At 44.8% G+C, this 21,056-nt stretch overlaps 3 protein-coding genes across 6 annotated transcripts in view; all 3 read left to right on the top strand.

The window, feature by feature from the left end:
- The first annotated feature begins 1,534 nt into the window (after nucleotides 1-1,534).
- trabd (TraB domain containing) lies at nucleotides 1,535-8,099 on the top strand. 3 transcript variants are annotated; one of them, XM_084672253.1, is made up of 10 exons: nucleotides 1,535-1,667; nucleotides 2,359-2,454; nucleotides 2,801-2,867; nucleotides 3,140-3,306; nucleotides 3,455-3,595; nucleotides 3,989-4,099; nucleotides 4,266-4,405; nucleotides 4,506-4,678; nucleotides 4,923-5,019; nucleotides 5,435-8,099. In XM_084672253.1, exons 2-10 carry the CDS (start codon nucleotides 2,431-2,433, stop codon nucleotides 5,604-5,606), a joined length of 1,092 nt encoding a protein of 363 aa, XP_084528379.1. In that variant the 5' UTR covers nucleotides 1,535-1,667; nucleotides 2,359-2,430; the 3' UTR covers nucleotides 5,607-8,099. The 3 variants fall into 3 exon arrangements, with proteins under 3 accessions (XP_084528379.1, XP_084528380.1, XP_084528381.1); XM_084672254.1 differs by having other exon boundaries at nucleotides 1,663-1,761; XM_084672255.1 differs by lacking the exon at nucleotides 1,535-1,667 and adding an exon at nucleotides 1,821-1,993.
- Nucleotides 8,100-8,706: 607 nt separating this feature from the next.
- selenoo1 (selenoprotein O1) lies at nucleotides 8,707-14,053 on the top strand. The gene is made up of 9 exons (XM_084672252.1): nucleotides 8,707-9,398; nucleotides 9,552-9,755; nucleotides 9,843-10,020; nucleotides 10,434-10,564; nucleotides 10,847-11,124; nucleotides 11,247-11,412; nucleotides 11,647-11,832; nucleotides 12,115-12,271; nucleotides 12,416-14,053. The coding sequence occupies exons 1-9, from the start codon at nucleotides 8,848-8,850 to the stop codon at nucleotides 12,656-12,658; spliced, it is 2,094 nt and encodes a 697-aa protein (XP_084528378.1). The 5' UTR covers nucleotides 8,707-8,847; the 3' UTR covers nucleotides 12,659-14,053.
- Nucleotides 14,054-20,245: 6,192 nt separating this feature from the next.
- The window catches only part of LOC146258450 (metallophosphoesterase MPPED2-like), an 11,930-nt gene continuing 11,119 nt past the window's right edge, over nucleotides 20,246-21,056 (top strand). For both annotated transcript variants that reach the window (XR_014729786.1, XM_084672898.1), the window contains exon 1: nucleotides 20,246-20,521. The gene's annotated coding sequence lies outside the window, so the exon portion shown is untranslated. The remainder of the gene's footprint in view (nucleotides 20,522-21,056) is intronic.

The raw sequence follows: 21,056 nt of genomic DNA on the forward strand, positions 1-21,056 counted from the left end.
TGGACCTGGATCTTGAATGGGCAGATTGTATCCTTGCTCTGCTGCTGTCTGAGAGTCTGCTAGGGGAGTGAGAAGGTATGTCTCACAGGCATAACCCTTGTCTCCCAGAACTCCAGAGAATTCACCTAAGAATACAAAATGTAATTATTACAACTACACTTAAACACAATTGCGTCAAATGGTTTACTTATCACCGAAATGTGTGTGGCCTACCTTGTGATAGTCGCTGGGAAATGGTACTCGACTTGTGGAAATCCTCTTTGATGTAGCACGTTCTTCTGTTGCCAGGGAAGGTAATGAAGATGTGTGCCAAGGACTTCATTGCCAAACAGACACTTCTGACTGTACGGCAAAAAGTACCTTTATTTACCGTTTCGGCATCTCCTACAGAATATCAAAACATGCCGCTTGCAAAAAAAGCGCAGTGCCACACAGACCATCTGTGGGATGGTAAGAGCATGTGCGGTGTTGAATTTTGGGACCCAGCAGTTTGCACAAATAACGGAATTCCATCTCCAGAAAACCTATATCTTTCATGCAGGTACTCGTCCGAAAAAGCTAAAGGGTCAGATCTGTCCCGAAACACCCTCTCACGTCTGAAAGCACGTCTCAGTATCAGTGCTTCGTCGTCCAAGTCGTTAAGAAATAGTTAAGAAATGGGCATCCCAAGGTGCCAGAAGAAACACAGGTGAATAGGACTTTATATAATATAGCATATCGCCCTCATCACTGACTACTGAAATCATCGTTGCAACTTCGTCAACCATTTATAACCATCTACACAACTGCAATAGTAGGCTAGGGTTTAAAATCAAACTTGTGACAGCAATAGTGACAAGTAGGCCTATGCATGTTAATAAAAATAAAACCAAACACAGAAGACAACGGAATAACTTTTAACGTTTATTTCGGATCAGAGCGGCAGCTGATTTAACACATGAGACTACAGAATGAATCTTAGCCTGGCTGTTAGGCTAGCTGCAAAGAATAAATCTCCATGGTTACTTGGCTGGGTTGAATTCAACCTGCTTTCGTGCAACCCAAGTCAAAGTTAAATTCATCCAGGATGACTTGAAATCCCTAATCCTTTATCCTGGTTTCGTGCAATAGCCCTCTGGTCACTTCCTTTTTTCTCTCGAGGCATCAACAACACAACTAACAGGTTAGGCTCTCACTGTCGGTACATATGCTAGAAAGAGTTTTGGCTTACTAATGTTGTTGCTAATGTTGCCAGTGCTCTGACATTCTAATTCTACAATCAAATCCGAGATTTCTCAACAACAATCCGTTTAGCTCCATAGACTCCCATTCATTTTGCACTCGACCGCTATCACTCCCAGCGGAACTCTGGTGGAACTGCACCTTACTTAATTTCAAGCTATCTTTACATGGCTCTGGATCCTCTGGATGTACAGTAGTGTGGGTTTTTAAAATATATTTTTCTCAGCTGGAAATTGATATATGCCATGACAGTGTAACACCGGCTGCTCGTTTAAAACTCACTCACTGACCAGTAGGTTGCAGTATGCACCATCAGTTGGCAGCGATTAGCAAACAAACCAAGTACAAAAACCCAAGGATCTAAATGACTACAGCTCCCATGGTTCCCCTTTGGCTACGAACGGACTACATGTACCAAGTCAACGAGCTGAGAACTGAGCTAACAGGTTGGTTTGCTTTTTATCTAGCGTCTATTTAATTTAGACTAAAGTTACGTCAAACTTGGAAGAACTAAAGGAGCACTGTGAAGAGTAACACGATGTACGGTCGGTGTTGTGCTTGTCATACAATGCGTACCGTAGCTGGCTAGCTAGAACTGGTTGCCACACTTGACATCTGGTCAGCGAGCTTGCAACGCTAAGCTAGTCTACCATTATTAGCAACGTAGCTCTTACTACTGTACAGTATTAGCTAGCGTTAGTTAACTCTGACACGGAACAAGGCCACGCTTAGCTAACAGCTAGAGATTTTCGCAAGGGATGCAGGAGAGCAGGTACTGTGGCTAGCTACCGAAACGTTACTGGTTGTCACAGTGTCAGGTTTAATGGTGTCGTGTTTTCCAGTTGGCTTTGTTGCTTGTAACGGATATCAGATGTGCTGCATTCTACCCGTGTCAACATTAACACGATAATATGGCTAACCCGGTTAGCTAGATCACTGAAGTTGACACACACTAAGGCAACGTCATCAGTTGTCTAACTATCCTATTGTCTCGGGACTGTCCTTGCTGGACCAGATTACTTGCCCATTGATAATATGATAACTGATTGTATACCTGTTACATTATTGCAAATGTTAGTGGTTTCTGTCAGCCCGTACCTGGATGGATTCCTGAAGTGCATGCATTTTTTCTTCAAGGCTTGATTCTCCTCCGAAATACTTTGTGAAGTGAAAGCATCTTTCTGAAACATAAGTTTGCTACCTTGAGACATGGACCCGGACAACAATTCAGAAGTAAGTATTGGTGATCTGTGTGTGTGTGCTTGTGGTTATACAAAAATGCAATGACAGCTGGTCTCACAGCAATGAGTTTTGCAGACTAATTTGAGTGAAAAATCTGTGTGCTGTTCGGAAAGGGTAGGGATATCAGCAATCAAAGGCAGACTCATTCTTTCACTTATTATATTCTAATGAATTTGCTTTCTTTATATAAACAAATATGCTTTAAACATAATACAGCATTATTAATGGGTTTAGATTTGGTACACAAAGACCATGAGCACATATTGATATAATATTTGAAGAAAGAAGGTGACATGACTATTGAATACTTGTCTGTTCCCTCTGCCTGGTCTATCAGGATGAGTCAATAGGTCCATCTGAAGATGCTTCTGAAGATGACCTGCCTAGTCTTCCTCCTGGGCTATGTAAGTACCTGAACCACAACACAGTATGTGTGGCATTCAACCTATCAGACCTCTTTCACAGATCATGACAGTTTTCAGTAGTTCGTTTCTTCTCAGTCTGTGCCCGTCGGTGTCAAAAATCTTTGACTTGTTCTGTGCTATGACACAGGTAGGAGTTTCAGTCACCGATGACCTTTAGTTACACAAGGCAATCAGTTTTAATCACATGATCTAAGAATGTTAGATGTTAAATGTTTTTTTTTGTTGGCCCAAAATTGTTTTTGCCTCCCTAGCGGACTCTGAGGCTGTGGAGCTGTTGTGGCAGGTGCGTGCCCAGAAACGCCAGGCCTCCCCTGACCTTCCAGAGACGGTGACCCGTCTGACCGCCCCAGATGGCAGTCTGCTTTACCTGGTGGGCACTGCCCACTTCAGCGATAGCAGTAAAAATGATGTGGCCATGGTAAGACACAGACACACACACACTTGCTGCTACCTTCAGAATGCTCCACTTTGTCCTTTACTTTTACACATCTCCTCCTCCCTGATCTTCATACTGATCCTTGTCCTCCCTGGTCTTCATACTGACCCTCCTCCTTGTCTCTCCCCAGACCATCCGTGCGGTGCAGCCAGACGTAGTGGTGGTGGAGCTGTGCCAATATAGGGTGTCCATGCTAAAGATTGATGAGAAGACTCTGCTAAAGGAAGCCAAAGACATCAACTTGGACAAAGTCCAGCAGGCCATCAAACAGGTCAGACAGGAAGGGGGAGGGAGGGGGAGAGGGAGAGGGGGATTCTAAAGGGAGTGGTGAAGGTGATGGGGCGTTCTGATGAGTGCACAGTCACAGTACAGATTGTAATCGGTCTCATTCCAACAGCTTTTTAAGATAATACTTTTAAGCCTGCTTTAGCTATACACCAAACATTATTGCTTACAGGAATGGGATCCAACCAAAACAATGTATGCATTGCTATGCACACCACAATACATATTATGTGATTACACCATTAAATTCCATAGTTTTATTTCATATGGTATTACTTCCAGTGAACAACAGGTTGGTTGCCGGTCCGTGCAACTCTGATCTCTACTAATTGCCATTAATTCTGTTGTCTTGGTCTGTCTTTCGCTTGGGCTCTATCAGAATGGTGTCATGTCAGGCCTGATGCAGATCCTGCTGCTGAAGGTGTCGGCCCACATCACAGAGCAACTAGGCATGGCCCCAGGAGGAGAGTTCAGGGAGGCCTTCAAAGAGGTGAGAGAGACCACACTGGTACATTGGTACACTTACCAAAACATAGAAATCTAATACTTACCAAAAAATAGAAACCTAATAATCCAGAAAACATAAAAACCTAATCCTCAAGAGACACTTTCCAGCAGAAGTCATTCCAGCCTGCCTCATTTGTGTCCTCTCCTAGGCGGGCCGAGTACCTTTCTGTAAGTTCCACCTGGGGGACAGGCCCATCCCGGTCACGTTCAAGCGGGCCATCGCTGCTCTGAGCCTGTGGCAAAAGGCCCGGCTGGCATGGGGGCTGTGCTTTCTGTCCGACCCCATCAGGTATGAACTGGCCTCAGAACCAGAACGTCCTATCTGGCCTGCTTGTCACCCACTGACCTGTTTAACCCCTTACTGTCCTCTCACTCTGTGTGTCTCGCAGTAAGGAGGACGTTGAGAAGTGCAAACAGAAGGACTTATTGGAGCAGACTATGTCAGAGATGATAGGGGAGTTCCCTGCCCTGCACCGCACCATTGTGGCCGAGCGCGACATCTACCTCACGCACACCCTCCGCCAGGCTGCACGCTGTGTGGAGGCGCCCCCTAATGCCCAGAGTGAGTACTACAGCTGCCATGTCTGCCCAACCCGCTAGCTCGATCAACCTCACTTGAGCTGCTCATGGTTCGATATAGGTTGGATTCCTTTTGTTTTTTAAGGAAAGTTACGTCTAGAATAATCCTTCTTTGACATTGCAATGTAATCACCTAAACTGATCTCTCCCTCTCTCTGTCTCCCTGTCTTTTCCTTTCTGTCTTTTCCGTTCTGCCCTCCCTTTCTCCCTCTGTCTCTGGGCTACAGAAGTGCCTGCTGTGGTGGTTGGAGTAGTGGGGATGGGCCACGTCCCTGGCATTGAGAGGAACTGGGATAAGGAGCTTAACATTCACGAGATCATGAGGTCAGTTTGTGCAATACTTACAACCTGAATGATGGCAACATAGAAATAACTGGTTCGGGCTGAACTTATGTTGCTGTTTGTTGGTTTCTTTCAATGAAAGCTCATTTAACCCTTGTGCTGCCTTCGGGTCACATGACCAAAAGGTTCATAACGAACCATCGTTGTGTTTACCCAATTTTACCCAATACAAAAGCAAATAAAAATAAATAATTTTCTTTTAACCTTCTAAATGTGGGGGGTCTGAGACAGCCCAACGGTTAAAAGAAAATGCTTCATTTTGTTTTTGTATGTGGTAAAGTTGTTGCAAACGACGGTGGGTCACAATGACTGATGGGTCACAATGACCCGAAGAGAACACAAGGGTTAAATTTTACCTCTTCTCTTTTCCTCTTCCCACCACCTAACCACTCACCAGTGTGGCACCCCCGTCTCGTTTTGGCTGGGTCTTGCGCACCGTGCTAAAGGGAGCGATGCTAGGAATGCTGGGATATGCATGCTACCGTGCTGGAGGTGGCGTGGGGAGGGCCTTGTTGTCCTTACCTGCTGTCCAATCACTACTGGAGAACCTTCGGCCGCCTGCTGCTTGACTTGGACTCTCCCCATGACCCCATCAAACCTTTTGCACCAATGACATGATCCTCCCAATATGAAAAAAACACACACAAAAAAAAACAATGCATACACCACCAATGGCCTTAAAGAAAAGGGGAGAGGCTAGAGAGAGGAGTCGACTAAGGAAATGGCAAGGACTTACAGGACTCCGTGGGCTTGGAGTTATGTTGCCGTGGAAACTGGACTTTTGTACTGCCAAAGAAACCTTGACGGTACCTTTGTTTCTTTTTCATCTTGAGTGAAAGCAGAATATTGTACATTTTCCAAAACACCAAATATTAATTTTCTTGTTTTAAGGGTATTAACCCCACACACACTTTCACAATTGGAACTTGAATGTGGGACTTTTTTTATTTTATGTCTTTTGTTTTCTCCATCAAAGTGTTTTAGTTGTTTTATGTAGTTACCCCATGCACGAATGTAGCTCAAAGTCCCCAGTAGTTAAACCATCAGTGCCAGTACCTTCATGTGCTGGAGCTAGATACCGATGTTTAACTCTGAAGATGAGCGTGATCTCCTCTCTCTCTACCTCCCCCTCGCCACCCATGGCTTTTTAAACCCAGCACTTTAATCAGTCATAGTTAAGTTTGAATTTCTGAGTTAACTTAAACTAATGTAAGTGACACCAAAACATTAGAGCATAGGCCAACATTATTATTTGTATAGGACACTGTAATGGAGTAGTCCTTTCCCTAACCCTGTGAACTGTAGGTTAGTCTAGTGTTTCTCCTGACCTGGTAAAAAATAAAGTGCCTCCTCTCACTGTTGGAAGGGCTCCAGAGGAGTAGCAGAAGACCCAGGAAGTTTACTGTAACACGCAGTTCATCTCCTCACAGTTTCCATCATAGCTTCAGATTGATGGTACTGAGGGACAAACATTCATATAATCTCCAACCTAGTGGATTCAGACATGAATTTGACTTCCTGTATAGGATGCACAGTGCATTAATGGGTGTGCGTGTTCTCTGAAATCTGAAAGTGGAACAGTTCATGTACAGTATGGTTGCAATGTTACCTCGTACTGTAACCCCTAGATGGTAAGCTTCCACCTGAACCAAACTGACAGCAGCCAGGTCTATGTTTTTGATGACAAAGACCCGGTGTGTAGTCTCATGTGCCTCAAGACGGGTCATATTAGACTTGATAACATGTGTAACCTATTTGACTGTATTCTGAGTCATGAATCTTCAGACATGCTGTAAACATTAATGTTACTCCCGCTGTGTGACATTTCATACGGGCCAGGTAAATAAAATATGCACTTTGTAAAGAAAAGCCATCTATGGAAGCATCTGACATTCAGACCACATGCTTTCATATTATACATGTTCTTGGTAGAGCCCAGATTCTTAATCCTCATCTCCTTCCCTGCTTGGGTCCATGTCTAAGTGGATTTTACTGTGTCAGTAGCATAGCATGGAGTTTAACATGGAGATGGAATTGAGATGGTCTGTTGGCCAGGGATGAGCGGTAAATGCCTTATTGTGTTATCACTTCAGCCTTGGCGGTCCCATCTTAAACTAGCCCCTAAACCCTACATCCTATGACAGGAGACCTAGATCTGTTTGACGGGCTGGCAATAAGACAGTGATACCCGCCAATAAGCCTGTCCAAGGGTAGGCTGGTGCAATTATCATGCATCCTTGCTGGTACCTCAGGAGTCTCCGTGTGCATAGGGCTCTGGTGGAGAAGGCTGGATCTGGGATGGATCCGGCCTCTGCTGCTTTAGCTCTCATGTTCATCTATGTCCACTTCTGCTCTGTGTCTTCCCTGTACTTCCTGGACTATTCTTGGGTTTTAGGTCCACTGCGTTGCAGTAGTCCAGATTTACCCAATCCCTGATATGCCTGTATGTTTAATGACTGGTCTCTAGAATAACATTTATGTAGGTTGTTTCTTGAAGATCTCAAACCCGATCTAGATGTGGTCATGTTCTGGTTAGGACCAGTTCCATCCTCCTGGTGTACAGCATGACTTGTTGCAGCGTCCCTATTGCTGGTCAATAAAATTGGCTTGTAGACCCCAAATAATACAGTAATTCCCCCTTTCTCGATGCGTGCTTTTCATTCATAAACTGGATAAATATATTGGGAGCATGGCTAATGAAACCAGAGTAGTGGGACACCTTTTGACAATATTTTAACTACTTTGATGAACATTGTTTGATGGTTGGTTAATTAACAAAATCAGACATTAAACCTCTTAACAGTTTATCCTCAATATTCTAGAGACAAACATTCCAAGAACTCAAAAGTACCCAATCATGTCTTTCATACCCTTGGTTTACACCCATCAGACACCTGTATCTCATACCCCAAGTGTTAAAGTTTTAATGTTGATGGAGAACTGTATGATTGTCTATACTGTCTCTCTCACCCCTGTGTTGTCATTGTTAAAAAGCCAAATATTGAACCCCGAATTCTGTATTGACATATAAAACTTTTGAATTAAAGATATACTACATAATATGCTTTAGTCTGTAGCTCAATTCCTGGATGTTATGAACCTTATCATCTATGCCTCGTTGTTTCGTCCAGTTTTGGCTCTACCAGAAAATGTCTAATATGGGAAGAACTCCCACTCCTTTGAGTTAGTCCCACTCTCGGGAAACTTCCGGGTTCTGAACTTGTTGCAGTTCCATTATAGTTCCATATGAGGGCGCTAACGGTCGAGTGCAGAATGAATGGAGGTCTATGGAGCTATACCCTTCAAAATCCACTTTTCTCTGGATATAATTTTTTGTCTTGTAATTTGAATTCTGAATTTGAAAGGGGAGGCAAAAAGAGTACACACCGCTGGGTGATAGATTTTTTTTAAGTCGCCTTTCTGTTCAAAAAAAATAATGTCATTGACGTCATACACATTGTACGGCCCGAAATAGTAGGCGCGTTCGACTTCATGCAGCGCGGGCGGCGCCGACAGTCGGCTGCCTTAAAGCTGAGAATGCCATTGGCTGCTTTAAGTCAGCCGGGCTGCAGGTGGCTGCAGGCGACACCGGCGCTGCATGAAGTCGAACGCACCTAATGCCTCTGGCTTTACTAGAACATTTTAAGAGTTAAGTTCCGGTTTATTCTTCGTTTCTGGTAGGGCCAATAATAATGTGGCACAATCTATTAACGGAAACATCCGCTGCTGCACATAGTTTGGAGTTATGAAATAATACGCGTGGTGGGATTCCTGAAGACTTAAGACTAAATTATGCATGGCCTTTATTGAATGGCTGCTTTAGGTCTTCGTTTGCCACGGCCTAACAGTATTCGCTGCGGAGTTGTGATCAAATACTTTTCCACTGTCGGGATGGACAATATGGGTATGGCGATCTGTCGTTCACCCCTCGAACGCCTCGAGTTTGACAATGTCGCTCTCAAAAAACTTCCTCTGGATCCGTCTGAAGAACCTGGTGTAAAACAGGTAAAAGGTGCATGTTTCTCCAGAGTACAACCCCAGCCTCTGGTTAAGCCCACATTTGTGGCCGTATCCAACAATGCTTTAGCTTTGCTCGGACTCAATGGCGAGGAAGTTATGAATGATCCGCTCGGCCCAGAATACCTGAGCGGTTCCAAGATAATGCCTGGATCTGAGCCTGCAGCGCACTGCTACTGCGGGCACCAGTTTGGACAGTTTGCCGGACAGCTGGGTGACGGAGCGGCCTGCTACTTGGGTGAGGTGAAAGCTCCAGCAGATCAGGACCCCGAGCTGCAGAAAGAGAACCCCAGTGGGCGCTGGGAGATCCAGGTCAAGGGAGCTGGATTGACGCCTTATTCCAGGTTACACAACCTCTCCGACACATTTAATTACAGATTTCTCTCGTCAACTCGATGCCCTATTTTTTTTGTATCCATGCCTACTGTGTTATTTCCATGTTATTTATTTCCGTAGTTTAAACAAACCATTTTCCATCTCCACCACATTCTTCAAAGGCAAGCGGATGGTCGCAAAGTGCTGCGCTCCAGCATCAGAGAGTTCCTGTGCAGCGAGGCAATGTTTTTCCTGGGGATACCCACCACACGAGCAGGATCGCTGGTCACCTCGGACAGCCGTGTCATCAGGGATGTCTTCTACAGTGGGAATGCTCGCCATGAGAAGTGCTCTGTGGTGCTCCGCATCGCTCCCACCTTCATCAGGTCAGATTCAACCTCTGTCTGTCGGCCTGCCTGGATGTCCGTCTGTTTACGTATGTCTGTCTTCCTAACTCTCTGTTTCGGTGTAAGGTTTGGTTCCTTTGAGATCTTCAAGCGGGCTGATGAGAACACGGGCCGACAGGGACCCAGCTACGGCCATGAGGAGATCCGTGGCCAGATGTTGGACTATGTCATCCAGACCTTCTACCCAGAGATACAGCAGAACCACCCAGACAGACTAGATAGGAATGTGGCATTCTTCAAAGAGGTATACTGCTGTGGATGATTATGGGAGCAAATACAATAATTTGAAATAAGTATTAGTATTGTGTATACATTAATTAGCTGTGTATGTAGATGGTAGTTCTCAACTAACTCTCTTAACAGAGGAATTATTCATCTTCCTGAAGGCTTGAGCACTCTCACATTGACCAGGAAGTAATTCTATTATTATCTTCTTAATCCTCTGCTAAGTCAAATCTGATACTGCAAAAGTCTGACTACAGTGACTTGCTATGTCCTCATTAGCTGATCAAAGTTTTTAGGAATTGCAGTTGCTTTGTGTTCATTCACAGTTCTCATGAATATAAATGGAAAAAATCCATTCAAGGATATGTTCAACATATTCTTGTTTCATGCTCTGTTCTTGTGTGTGACTGTGTGCGTGTTGGTGTGATGCAGGTAATGCTGCGCACAGCCAGGCTTGTTGCTCAGTGGCAGAGTGTGGGCTTCTGTCATGGAGTCCTCAACACGGACAACATGAGCATCCTGGGCCTCACCATGGATTACGGACCCTATGGCTTCATGGACAGGTCAGACAAACCGTTATGGTTACATTTCTACTAAATGGGAAAATGACCTCCATCTGCTCTCCTTTATTTGACCAGTGGAGTCACATTGAAAGTTCCGTCCCATTTTCATGTGGCGTTTGAAAAGCAGGCCTACATATATCTACCTTATAAATATGGACTAGCCTTCCAGGTCATCAGCCAACCTATGTTTCGAGTTGTCTTTGGTTTGCGCATCCTTTAGCAGTTCCATAAAAGAAATCTATGGTCAGGCTGTCCGTTTATTGTCTGTTACCTGTGCCCCAGGTTTGATCCAGACTTCATCTGCAACGCTTCGGATAACTCTGGCCGCTACTCCTATCAAGCCCAGCCGGCCATCTGCAGATGGAACCTGGCCCGCCTGGCTGAGGCCCTGGCCCCTGACCTGCCTCCGGAGCGGGCTGTGGCTGTTCTGGAGGAGTACCTGCCCCTCTACAACAACTTCTACATGGAGATCATGAAGAGGAAGCTGGGCCTGCTGAGGAAGGAGGAGCCGGAGGATGAGATGCTGGTCACAGATCTGCTGCAGACCATGCAGAACACCGGTAGGCGAATCACCTGGGTCACATTCATAGGTGGCAAACTCGAAAGTATTTGTGTTCCGTTTGCCCTGAAGCTTTTGAGCTGTGCCGTTGGTGTGATTATGTACATGCGTCTTCCTCTGTAGGTGCAGATTTCACTAACACCTTCCGCAGCCTAAGTCAGATCTCCTGCCCTGCGGAAGGAGAAGATGGGGAGGAGGGTCTGGTCAGACAGGCCACAGAGCTCCTGCTCCAGCAGTGCACCTCCCTGGAGGAGCTCAAGGCGGCCAATAAGCCCAGCATGGACCCACGGTGAGAATCAGGCACCACTGATATGAACTGGTTTGCTAGAACCAATAGTAGCATGTACATTTGAGTGCTTGGTCGGTGGACATTCATTAAAAAAATTAACCATAAAATACCCTGAGGTAAAGTCCCTATGTGAACACATCTATGAAAAGTTGTGACTTTTCATTTTGAAGTTGGAAAATACTTGTGACAAGTATTTACTGACCCCTTCTCCTCTCCAACCCATTCTTCTCCTAGTGAACTGGCCATGCTGCTGTCTATGGCTCAGAGCAACCCATCTCTGTTCCAGATGATCTCAGACAGAAGGACTGTGTCTCGGCAGCTGGAGAAGCTGAGCAGGCTGAAGGATCTGATGGGGACCAGCCAGGAGGAGCTGACGGCCCAGCAGGCTGAAGACTGGGGTCGTTGGATCACTAGCTACAGGTAGAGAGACGGAAATTATAGAGGGGAAAATGGAATGGAGATGTGCGAGGAAGGTAAGAAAGCAATGGAGCGAAAAAGGAAATTGAGTAGAAGATATAGATTGGGGGTTAGAGAACAGCCTTGTGTATTCATGAAGTGAATCTGAGAGAAATAGCGACGCAAATGACAAAAGCCTAGGAGAGACTAGTATTAGCGATCAGGCGTTCTCCCTGGTCTTGATGTCAGAACAATGCCTCCCTCAGTACCTCACTGTTTTCTTTCTCTCTCTTTCCTTGTTCTCAGGAAGCGGCTGGCCAGAGAGTGTGAGGGCCAGAGCGATGTACCAGCCCTGCACGAGGAGAGAGTGAGGGTGATGGACAGCACCAACCCCCGTGTGGTACTCCGAAACTACATTGCCCAGAATGCAATAGAGGCAGCAGAGAATGGAGACTTTTCAGAGGTCAGCATCCTATGTTTTGTCTAACCACGGAATGAAGCTGCGGCCATTGTGTCATCCATAAATGTTTCCTTTCCATATTTATCTGTGCATGTCCCTTCCTCCCTGTCTTCTGCTGCATCTCTCTCTATTTCTCCCTCTCTCTAGGTCAAGCGGGTACTGAAGGTTCTGGAGAAGCCGTTCTGTTCCCTGCCGGGACTGTTACAGCCTGACTGGGTGGGCCGAGGGGGAGCGGAGGAGCAGGGGGAGAGGGATGAAGGGAGAGAGGGAGAAGGAGAAGAGGAAGGGGAGCACAGAGCAGGGACATCAGCAGAAGCTAGATTGCCTGTTCCCTATGATAGCAAGCCCCCTGTTTGGGCCAGTGAAATCTGTGTCACCTGATCTTCATAATGCTTTCCTGACTGTTTGCTCACCTGATGGCGTGAAGGAGAGATTCCTTTCCTCCTCCCCTAACTCTATTCTTTCTCTCTCTCTCTCTCTCTCTCTCTCTCTCTCTCTCTCTCTCTCTCTCTCTCTCTCTCTCTCTCTCTCTCGAACGTCGGTGGGAATAGTCAGGGAAGGCAACATGTGTAAGGTACTCCTATGTCAACCAGTCTACAGTGCTGACTGAGCGGAAATGTATTCAGAGGTAAAGCATTAGTCATTAGTGCTATTACAGTGATGTTACAGTGTTTGGGTAGAGCTTAAACCCTGAACACAGCCTCCTCTCTGCAGCATGTCTGACTGGTTAATAATGATGGCTCAGATGCCCAGTCCTACTGTGACCCGTCTGAGGCTGACAGACTAGTGAGGGAAGCCTTAACATGCACCAAATTGTGTGTCTGAATACTTTGTCTGAATGCTAATTCAGATAAAATTTGTCTTCAAACGATTGTGAATGCATGTGTGGGTGTGTGTGTATCAGCAATGGAATGTGAATGAGCCGCATCTAACTTAATACGCACATCGCTACCAGAGTACAAAATAACCATAATAACCCTAATCAATATACATGTTGTTTTAGAGGTGTCCTAGCAGCATTTATTTACATTACATTCGCATTTGAAAATGTAGACACAAAACTGATGTGGGACACTCATCCAGAGTTGCAAAAAGAGCTTCAAGGTAGAGTAGATAATCATAGCATCCAATCAACATAAGTGGACATTGACCCCTCAGCCTCATCATGACAACTTGACCTCAAGCCGGAACCACCTATGTCGGTCAAGCAGTCATGGGAGAAAAGTAGGAACATTTGGGAAGCTTTGAAACTATCCTTCTGTAATCTAATCTATGCCAGTATAAAACATTAATTGGTTTATTATTTCTAAGATTAATATGTTTACTGTTTGCCTAGAATCTGATTTAGAAACGGATGTTAGCAAAGAATGATACTGATTTAAATGTCTTAGTGGACTTTTTCTTCTGTTTCTCTTCTGTGAGTAAAACAGACATTTATCCAGGAAAAAGATACAATCAGTCTTCCCATTTGGTGTCCAGCTAAAAATATAGGATGCATCAAATAAGGTCTGTGAACTATTTACTGTCCTTGCATCATGTTGAGTCATGGTGTAGAAAAGTGTCTGATTTTCCGCTTAGTCACAGCAGTTCTTCTCACTACAAAATCAAGGCCCTGGCCCCTGAGCTAAAGACCAATATTTCTGTCTATAATCAATCAATTTTAACTTGAATCCAGGACCTGAGATGTACAGAGAGTTTTCTTCTGGACATATTGTGATTTTTAAAAATCTTTTGAGAGCTTCCTCTGTACATAAATCAAGCAGGTAATAAAGATACTATAGCCTTTTTTTTGCCTTTCTTATTTGATGTGTTCAAACACACAAAACCTGCATGTGTGAATGTAGCCTACAGTACTTTTTTTTTTTTCCTGTCATTTAGAGGATGTTTGTCAGACGGACTTCATATCCGAGTTTAGTCAGACCAAAGTTATTGAGGCAACAGCTGTATACAGTATTTGACAGACCTCACCTGTCAAACTTTTTTACATCCCTGTTTTCAAAAAGAATAATCAGCAAAAATAATTGAAAAGCTTCTGCCCGTAACATGTTTGTGGAAGTTCATGTTCCCTTGTTAAATCAGAGATTCATACAACAGGCATCTGGTCATAAGGCAGTTAGAGACAAGGCCAGCAGATGGCAATGTTGATTCAAAAATCCCTCGGTATACTGCACCTCGACTTCTGAACTGCAACAAAATCGTCCATTAGCCTACCTGACAGCCATGATTTAATTGTTATGTATATATTCACTAATACATTCCATCAGGTCAGGTTTTGTATTACTTGTCTGTGGTGGGGGTAGGCCTACAAGTGTTAATGTAGGGTTGAGTGAAACAGAAACGGAAGTGTACCTGAGTTTACTGCCCGGCCTAGAAGATTCATCCTCTGCTGTAGCCCATTCATTATTGTTGTTAGTCTTTGTTTCTTTCTGCTTCCTTGTCCTACCCAGTCCACATATTCCAGACATTATCTGCATAACGTAGCCTATGCGCTGTATTCAAAGTATATGTATAGTGTAGCCTATAAATTGCAATGGTGCGGGTCGCTCGCTGATTTATGAAGATAGATCAAACAAATCTTGTTTGTGACCTTTTTGCAATCTAGTTTTGTTTGTTTCTATGCTCCATCCGGAATATTTGGTGAGATTTGAGAGGCAACTTGGTTTGCTCCCTTTCTCCCAAGATCAAGATAATATCCCGGAGGAGGCAAGATGAGACGGTGCTGCTGGCTGTCAGACAGACATGGTCTGGTGCGGCTAGGACGGCTACATCAATCCTAACAGACAGTCATGCATCCCTGACTGCTCTCTAAGGAATCAATCTCTCTGAAGCCCGTTGAGTTAAATCCTCATTATGTGTCATTTCTCTGCATCACAGCTCACACTGGCATGCGGTATAAATGCCCGTGCATGTAAATATATTGCCTATTATGCTGTTCCCGCGCTGCACATTGCATGAATTAAAACAGCCAAATCTCTCCCATGAATTTTAATGGCGGCACGTTCTCTAATATGTATTTCAAAGATGCGTCCCGTGTAGCCAGACTTGTTGAGGCTTACTGCAGCGATATGCGTCTCTCTTAACCACGGACGTTCAAGCTCGTGGTGTGAATTATAGAGCACGGGGATGACAACGGTTTGAAAGCTATTAAAGTAGGCTGTTGGATTGGCAGAGAGAAAGACTGCTGCACTACCTTGCCACAGTACTGCTGCGGTCGAAACAAGGGCCTTCAGGAGCGCAATCATTGGTATTCAATTTCACATCAGCAGCGAGGGATCGTAAAATCCCTGATAACCAGATGAGTTTCACGCTTCTTTTCCTTTCATGGCCCTAGTTCAGAGCCGGTCTATAAATATGGATGCAAGATGTGCTCTGAACTGACTGAATTATAAAGAGGTGGTGTGACATGGATGATAACGAGGAATAGCCTACATCTAAATCCAAAACACTACCGCATTACCGCACTTACGAGAACTAAAGAGAACTCTTTAACGGACCATGTGAGACATTTATGCTGGCATGAGGGGAAGTCGTCCCCAACATATAGGTTTTCCAGGTCTGTGTGAGCAAACCAGCCCAAAAGCCAATCAAAACCAGCCCAAAACCAGCCCATTGACCAGCCCAATATCAGAACTCAAAATATGCCCCTGCCAAACCATATACACTGCTTTTAAAGTCCAACAGCATTGCTATCATTGCCAAATCTATTGTAATATCTACAAAGTAACACCAACTGTTTAGTATGCCAGCATTAAAACCAGTTTTCAGAAGAATTGCTCATGAGACTGAGAGCATTATGCCACACGCACAGTGCGTGTGTGTATGTGGGTGTGCCCCATGTCCATGTGTGTATGTGCTGATCTGGAGTCAGTTTGGTAGGATTTGGGCAAAAATAAATTATTTCATTTAAAATATAGATTTTTATTTAAAGATATGAATGTAATTTGCATGCAAAATAGGTCTACCCGAACCAGCGGACAAAAAATTTAACCCGCGGCAACACTTCAAAAGTAGCCCAATTCCGCGGGAAAACCGCGGACCTGGCAACACAGCCAACAGGCCCTTTTTTTAAATCACTTGTACTACATTTCGTAATTGCTCTCTGAATCTAAAAACAAAAAAGACAACACACCAGGCCAGACAAATGAGAATGGATACAATCCAGACAAAAGGCTTGCCAATGCCAAAAGAGGACCACTCACAAGAAAGAGTGGCCATTTCTATAACAGCAAAACACCAAAAGCCCAGCTCGTTTGTCTTTGGAGGGTCATATACCGTAGATTTCCACAGCAGATTTAGTCTTAACGGCCAGGCCGTAGTCAGGTAGATCTGTCTGAAGAAGTTGAGGTGTTCTAGAGGCCTAACGGCACACACAGGCTAACAAGCACATTCTGTCACATACACAAACACACTCACGGCCAAGCTCACACACACATGATGGGGAACAGCTGCTGCCCCTGCTGACAGATCTCTCCTTGCGCCCCCCACCCAGCCCCTATTATAATTCAGTCTAATTAGAATTGATTCCATTAAAGAGTCTTCGGGACTAATTAGTACTCATGGAGGCCAGGGTTCCTTCCTCTTCCTCTGCTCTACATCACACCAGGTGGGTTGTAGAGCAGAGCCCTCTGGGAAGGGCGATTGAGGACAGGGAGGAGTGGAATACAATTATTTTCATCATTTATTATTTATTTAATTAATTAATCAAGACACAGCCATGAAAGTAATATGTTAAATGCCTGCGTGGAAAATGTCAAAGGCAGGTAAAAGCAACCCTAGGTTTTAGAGTAGAACTGCCATGTTATTTTGAGACAAACAAGTCAAATATCTCTAAGAAAGCCAATATATTGTACTGTATACTGTAGTACCACTTTACACTTGGTTAGGTCAATAGGCCTCTGTCACACATACAAACACACACACACTTACAGTCCATCAAAATGCATTGTATTGTCTTTTAATCAAGCCCAAGCCTGGTTCTGATCTCTTAAAAGACATGCCTGTCTTCACCAAAGAACCTGTGCATATTTGACACCTCCAGCCTCTTGTCTCAGCAGACAGCTAGTCCACCTTAAGGACTATACCCCATCCCTCACCCCCGTCACCCACCCTCTAAACTACCTGCCTCCCCACTCCCCCCTGCTCCAACTTGACCCGCTTCACTCCATCGAACTACATCTCACCCAACTGGAGGAGAAGGAAAGGAGAGGTAGGTATAGGGGTGGAGGAGAAGAGGTAGATGGAGGGGTGGATGAGGAGGAGAGGTGGGTGGAGGAGGAGGAGAGATGGTTCGAGGGGCAAAGTGGGATCAAGAGCAGATATGGGTGGAGGAGTGAAGGATTGTAAGGAGAGATGGGTGGAGGGGATGTGTGTGGGCAAGGAAGGGGGGTGGGTGGTGAAAGAGGACTAGAAAGAAAGGCGGGTGTTGGAAGAGAGGTGGGTGGAGGGGTGGGGGAGGAGACAAAGGAGATGTACTGCGGATTGATGAGACAGACGAGGGAGTAGAAGAGGTGTGACAGGCAAGCTGGCCGGAGGTTGTCTTAAATGACATCTTCACAAAAATGAATGACCTATAGCTCTCTAGTGCAGTCTAACCACCGGGTAATCGCTCACTTAATCCCCAACACACATGCACACACACACACACTGTGAAAAGATTGTGTGCCCAGTGCAAGTCGGCTTGGGGGACAAGGAGATGACATGGTGGGTGATCTTTACAAGATCAATACTACATTTACCCACCGAGCTTCACTCTCCCTTCAGCACACCACACTCGTCGCCAGATGCGTCACCACAAAAAGAAAGAGCTTTCTGAAGAAAGAAAAAAAGTCCTGCATTTTCTTAGAACATTCAAGGTAGACTCCATCTCTATCACATATCACACACAAACAGCTACATGGGTACGTGTTATGATATACAAGGTACAACATTTGTATTTTGCGCGTGATACCTCCATGATTTGAATGCTTTAACAGATAGTTCTGGTTTTTAATGTAAACTCTTAAAAGACAATGTTCAAACAAAAACTAAATAGGGAGTCAGGTGGCTGAGCAGTTAGGGAATCGGGCTGGCAATCAGAAAGTTGCCGGTTCGATTCCCGGCCGTGAAAAATGACATTGTGTCTTGGGCAAGGCACTTCACCCTCGGGAAGAATGTCCCTGTACTTACTGGAAGTTGCTCTGGATAAGAGCATCTGCTAAATGACTAAATGTAATCGTAAAAAAGCATGGATCTGTAACAAGATGTGCCCATTTCAGACAGTCAGACAGACTTTGTTCTGATTTGAAAACGTGTCATGACCCACAAATGTGCTGCTATAAGAATATTGATTCCATCTGTTTAGCACTGACACTGAACAGCAGGGATATCTGAACCATTCATGCAGAAACAGTGATATCAGATGTTGTTGGGGTGAAACGAGTCCTAGATACAATTAGACAAATAATAGCTTAGATATCAATTGCCAGTAAATCCTGTATAGAGATGTTATTCTGCATTATTGTTGTAGGTGTTTCTATTGGATGTGAGGGAGGGGGGCGGGCAGGGGGGGTCAAAGGTGAAAGAGAGGTCAGTGAGGTTATGAAAAAAGCAGGGCTGGGTCCTTGTGACCTCATTCCCAAACTAGATAACTGTTGCTAAGGACGTGAGATGTAATTTCTAACAAGCCACGCCTCCTCTAACCTTGCCAGCCTCTTAATCCTTTCTGCTCCTCTGCTTTCTCCTCAACTGCCAATCTCGTTTCCTCTCTCCCACCTCCCCCTTCTGCCTCCTCCCATTTCATCTTCCTCCTCCATCTTCTAAGAACACCTTCCCAAGAACACTTTTCTCCTCTCCTCCACCTCCTCTCCTTTCCTCTCCTCTCTTCCCTCCCCTCCACTACACCAGTGAAGTCTCTCTTTACTCCACTCCGCCAGCAGAAAGCCTATTGATCACTTTCTCTCCTTATGGATCTGTTCACATCATTAGTTAGGAGAGGGTCGTGAAAATGAGAACTGTTCAGCCAGGCCAGTCTGGTCACTGGGGCTGGCATCTGTAGAAGTGTTTATATACAACCCGTGGTATAGTCTCCTTGATTGTCAGGCATACGCTGCACGCCCATAATGATCAGTGGTCAGCAGTGATTCTTGGAAGGAGGAAGTGCATGGTGGATTTACTCAGTTTTCCCTCTACTTCATGACACCACTGTGTACGACAGAGCTACGTTTGAGACATCAGGTTTAGAAAGTGCGACCTGTTCACTCCAACATGCGAGTTTTTATACCTCCAAATTCCATACACTTCCAACCCTCTAGTTTTTATGAAAGAATCGAATTTATGTCATAGAACACTGGTTTGATCTGTTTTTGGTGTTGCAAATCCAAACAGGTTATGAGCCCTCTGGACAAAGCAGTCTAGAAACGGGGCTGTAGTTCACTATTCTGTTGTGAAAACAAATTGGTTAGACTCTTGCAGAGATGGTCTGGAACCTGCCATAGTGATGATATTGACCATGGTGATGTCCTCTTGGCGTAATTGTGGGTGGTTATGACTGATGAAAGGTTCTGGGTGCAATCTCTGGTTGTTAGATAGGCACAACTGTCTCCACCTTAAACACTTATCAGCTTTGTGAAAGAGCACGGATTTATGTGCACAGACAATCCTGTAAAGTCACTTGGCATAGCCAAATGGTTGCCATGGAGCTCCCTCAGTCTGTCCCTCAGTCTGACCAATACTGGAATACGGAGAGAACACACCCACGCACGCACGCGCGCGCGCACACACACACACACACACACACTCACAAGACGACATTGCTTGAGTGGAGCTTTTGTCTCGGTGACACTCAGTCACATAAACACTAAGTAAAAATGTGTTTAATTCGAGACGAAATACAGAGGAATTCCGACCAGTAGTCACACACCTCGTGCTCCTGTAGAGCATGCTCCCTGACCCCGGTGGCAGTCCTCGCACACTGCACTACTCTCCCGGGTTCCCCCCTCCTCTTGCTACCACATCGAGGCTCCCTGCCTATCTCGCCGCTCCTGTCTGTCGCATTTCCTCAAGAGCCAGACGACGGGGTCTCGAAGGGTCGAAGGTTCTGCCCTGAAAGCCACGACCTCAACCTTCGAAGCCCCTTCAGATTTTCAACAATATCTACGAAACAACATTTCTGACTAAACATATCGCTAACCAGGAGCACATATCGGCCGGAGGACAAGATATTCGCCTCCCGTTTGGCAAGAAAATCGCTGGGAAAAAATTGCGAGGCACAAAGCGGTGGGTTAGAGGTGGCTGTCTTGTCATTTACGAGACGTAAAGATACATACGATTATGCAGTATAGGTTAATGAAGCAATTTATTTCATTCTGATATTTTACTTAAAGCGACGAGAGAGCGTTTATCTCAAGTTAATACGGAAACGTTGTATTGAACCTCTGTGTAAATTGTTCGACATTGCCATTACTGTAGCCTACTAGGAAGAACGCCGTCTTGAATTGTCGATGTCAGATGTTGAATTCTCCATTTACTTAGGAGAAATGTCTTTGTAGCCCTACACAATTTTGAATAATAGCTTGCAGCCTGAAACATTTGTAGTTTATCTTTTACCGCCAAGCAGACTGATTAAGGTAGTCTAGCTGTTGTTTGAGAATAAATTGCAAATGTTAGTTGTCTCGTTGATCTTAAATACGTTCAACAAATCTAGATATTGTCTCAAGTTCTTTGCAAACTATTGTGGTCAAAGGTCAGGAATTCATGCTGTAACAGCGGAACTACGTAACCTACACATCGTTACATTGTAACGGTCAATCAG

The sequence above is a fragment of the Hypomesus nipponensis genome, chromosome 14, assembly GCF_054491055.1.
Source record: "Hypomesus nipponensis isolate SF chromosome 14, ASM5449105v1, whole genome shotgun sequence".
NCBI classification, from domain to species: Eukaryota; Metazoa; Chordata; class Actinopteri; order Osmeriformes; family Osmeridae; genus Hypomesus; species Hypomesus nipponensis.